The 3,760-nt window shown below is 55.9% G+C and overlaps 1 protein-coding gene across 1 annotated transcript; it reads right to left on the reverse strand.

Moving 5' to 3' along the window:
• Positions 1-1,029: 1,029 nt before the first annotated feature.
• Positions 1,030-3,119, reverse strand: LOC309518660 (uncharacterized protein). Its single transcript, XM_082198988.1, has 2 exons — positions 2,389-3,119; positions 1,030-1,892 (listed from the first exon to the last, which is right to left on the reverse strand). The coding sequence occupies exons 1-2, from the start codon at positions 3,091-3,093 to the stop codon at positions 1,830-1,832; spliced, it is 768 nt and encodes a 255-aa protein (XP_082055114.1). The 5' UTR covers positions 3,094-3,119; the 3' UTR covers positions 1,030-1,829.
• Positions 3,120-3,760: the final 641 nt, after the last annotated feature.

Below are 3,760 nucleotides of genomic sequence, written 5' to 3' on the forward strand. Positions count from 1 at the left end.
AAAGCAGCACAATTTTCTGGTAGATCTCAGAGTGGAGTGGGGTAGAGACATCAGGTGGAAGACCAATTAAGGCTTCAAACAAGAGTCTTGTTGGACCTGGGAAGGAACTGGCAACCTGAGCAAAGACTTTAGAATATGCAAAGTAAGTTTGCCACCACCTTATTAGCTGTGATTCCTGCATTTCAGAGCATTGGACTAGATGACCCTTGGCTTCCTTTGAATGCTACAATTCTATGACTGTATGATTCTACCCATCAGTAGCCTAGCTGTGTTCAGTACCAGGTTCCAGATGATGCTTCCAGACCTTCAAGGGCATCGTGGCCCATCACTTTGCAGCCATGTCATTGAGAAATTGCCAAGGAACGGATGACTCTGACCACGTGGGCTTCCATCTTCCAGCAATGCAGCCAGACCAACCCCTAAAAGTGGACTAACAGACTCCAGGCCATATCCGTTGCTGCCTAGGAGTCCAGAGAGTCATAGGAATTTCCAGGCCACACAGTCCTCTAGATAGCCAGTGAGCCTAGGTGGCCCAGTCTACTCCACTCAAGATTAAGTCTACATTTATTCACCTCCATCTAGTTCACAGAGAAGCCAATACCACTTCTCTTGGAGAACAGAGCAGGGTGCCACCAGCAGATTCATGAAACAACACTTCCTGACCCCAGATAACCTTGCCCACAAGTGTCATGGAGATGTGGACTTGTGACAAAACAGATTAGTGCATTGCAGGGGTTGAACTAGATGACCCCTAGAGTCCCTTCCATCTTTACAATTCTGCAAAGGGCAAATGAAAAGCAACAGCCACTGACAGCACCAGAAGTCTGTAGGGTAACTAAGGAGGCTTCTGTCCCCCAAAGCACCCAAAAAAACAGGAAGAGATCCAGATGTGCTGTTGTGAGACAAATGCTGGTCTAGGCTCCTTGGGGAAGACGCCAATAATTAACCCTAGATGAAGGGAGGGAGACTTGTTAGGGTCAGTGGAAAAAGAAAGCTATTCTGCACTTGCTCAGAGGCTCTGTTCCGACATCTCGCCCCCATGTATTGTTCTGACTTGGAGCTTGATTGAGTCATTGATTCACTGCATCTATATCTCCAAGGAGCTCAAGGTGGCATACATGGTTCTCCCCCTCACCATTTAATCCCCCCAACAACCCTGTGAGGTGGGTTAGGCTGAGAGGCAGTGACTGGCCCAGGGTCACCCAGTGAGCTTCATGGCTGAGTAGGGATTTGAACCCTGGCCTCTCAGGTCCCAGTCCAGCGCACTAACCACTACACCACACTGGAAGCAACGTCCTCTTCTGCCCTACCCACAAAGCCAGCCCACAAAGAGCCAAGCAGGCAAAGGACAGAATACATCAGAACACAAGAAGAGATGTCCTGCCTCCATGGAGGCAGAAGATAGCTATTGTGGCTAGTAGCCACTGACCACACTCTTCTGGTCTTAATTTTTTTAACCCTTTCCACGTTGGTGGCAATCAATGCCTCTTGTGGGAGCCATGCCAGTGACTTTTCCTTTTGTCTATCACAGCAGGGATTAGGGCAAAGTTTGTTCACAAATGCCACAACCTTGCCAACTGCTCTTAGACTTCCAAAGCAACCTGAAGGGAGGGAAGGCAGGGGCAGCTGGCAGAAGAGCTTAATTGGCACCTCTGTGGGTCATTGCTTCCTAGAAGGTCCTTGCCTCTAGGGAAGAAAGAGTCTTTCAGTTTGGGAGGGGTCTTTATGCTCCAGAGCGCTTCTTGCCATGGCGATGTCCCCACTGGGCTCCTGAGCTTCCAGATGCCAGTCAGGCCAGTTGGCACAGGGCAGGCGAGGGGGTGTGAAGGTCAGCCTTGAGATGCCGGGGGAAGGAAGCCCTCCAGGAAAGCCACCAGCTCATCGGGGAGAATCTGGAAAGAGAGGCAAAAGAGAGAGAGAGCAATGTAGGGGGTCAGCATCAGTCAAGGGCAAGTGGTCAGGGAGGGGGGCAGAAGGAGCGCTCTGTTCTTGGCTGTCCCCTGCTTTGCCTTATGCTCAGCTGCTGAACAGGAAACTGAACATCTGAATTAGACCCACTGGTCCATCTAGCTCAGTACAGTATTGCCTGCACTGACTGGCAGCAGCTCTCCAGGGTTTCAGGCAAGGGTTTCTCTCCCAGCCCTATCTGGAAATCCCATTGGGATTGAACTTGGGACCTTTTGCATGCGTAGCCCTGAGCTGCGACGGTCCTTCCCGCTTTAAGGCTTCCCTTGAACCTGCCCAGGGGGAGCAGAGAATAGCCGGAGTCGGAAGGGCTGTTTGCAGCTGAAGGAGGCCCAGAGCTGCATGCAAAAGGCCACATGCTCAAGGCGCTGCCGGTCCGCGCTGGACGGAGCTTGCTGCCCGGGTGTGGCTCGAGGGACGTACCTGCGAGGAAAGATCCAGCTCCGCGAGCTCCGAAGTCCAGGGCGGCTCTGTTCGCCCGCCTCCGTCGGTGGAGGACTCGGCAGGGGCCCCGATTCCGGAGCAGGACGGAGAACCCAGCAGCCAGGGGGCCGACGGCGAGGCAGGGGAGCGGCAGCAGCAGGAGGAGGCGTCGAGGGGGTCCTGCTGGAGGCCGCGAGACCAAGCTAGGGGATCGGGCGCCGTCGGGGGGCGTCGGGCTGCGCGGGCCAGCGCCTCCTCGCTGAGGCCCAGCTGCTCGGAGAGGTGCGCGATGTAGCGGCTGGCCAGGCGGAGCGTCTCGATCTTGGTCAGGCTCTGTCCGGCAGGCGCCACCGAGGCCGGCAGGTAGAGGCGCAGCGTGTGCAGGGCCTGGGCCAGGCGCCGCATGCGGTGCTTTTCGCGCTGGCTGGCGTTCTGGCGCTGCCCCAAGCCTAGCCGGGCCCGACGGCCGCTGCTGCTGCCGCCGCTGCTGCCGCCGCTGCCTTTTCTGGCCCCGAGGCCCGCGCTGCTCCAGGGGCAAGGCGAGGGCGAGAAGCCGCAGGAGTCCGGAGAAGAGGCCGGGGAGGCGCTGCTGGAGCCGTCGGGCCAGCCCCACGTCGGGTACTGGGGCTGAGGCTGGGCGGCCCAGAAGGAGGGCAGCTCCAGAGGTGGGCTCCCGAGTGGGGCAGTGGGATAGCCGTGGGCCATGGCTGCAGCCGAGCTGGCTCTGAGAGGACGCCGAGGCGGCCGCCGGCCTTTATGCCGGCCCGAAGGTGTGAACTGGCACCTCCGCGAAGCCCAGCGGCGCATCAAAGCCGGGCCCTTTGAACGGGGGGAGGAGGGAGTACCACTCCGGCCGAGGGGGGTCCTCTTTGGGGACGTTGGGGACGCCCCTTCCTTTCTCTAAGAGACCCTAATCCACCCGCAACAAGTTTCAGGAGAAAAGCGATTATTTTTTTCACGCAGTGCCTAATTAAACCTGTGGAACTACCTGCCGAAGGAGGCCCTCGTGACCACCAACTTTCGTGGCTTTAAAAGAATAATAGAATCATAGAATTGCAGAGTTGGAAGGTACCCCAAGGGTCATCTAGTCCAACCCGCTGCAATGCGGGTATTTCAGCTAAAGCAACCATGACAGATGGCCATCCAACCTCTGCTTAAAAACGTCTAATGAAGGAGAGTCCACAACCTCCCGAGGGAGTCCGTTCCACTGTTGAACAACTCTTACCAACAGAAAGTTATTCTTGATGTTTCGTTGGAATCTCCTTTCTTGTAGCTTGAATCCATTGGTTTGGGTCCTAGCCTCCGGGGCAGACTTGCTCCATCTTCCATGTGACAGCCCTTGAGATATATTTGAAGATGGAATTGGATTTGC

This window comes from Podarcis vaucheri (genome assembly GCF_965113315.1).
Source record: "Podarcis vaucheri genome assembly, chromosome: 14".
Classification (NCBI taxonomy): Eukaryota; Metazoa; Chordata; class Lepidosauria; order Squamata; family Lacertidae; genus Podarcis; species Podarcis vaucheri.

What these genes read in the sequence shown, in the direction of transcription:
- LOC309518660 (XM_082198988.1), bottom strand. Translation starts at nt 3,093, where the DNA reads ATGGCCCACGGCTATCCCACTGCCCCACTCGGGAGCCCACCTCTGGAG. An exon ending in AGCTGGATCTTTCCTCGCAG is followed by an intron (nt 1,893 to 2,388) that starts GTACGTCCCTCG and finishes CTCTCTTTCCAG; the next exon opens with ATTCTCCCCGATGAGCTGGT.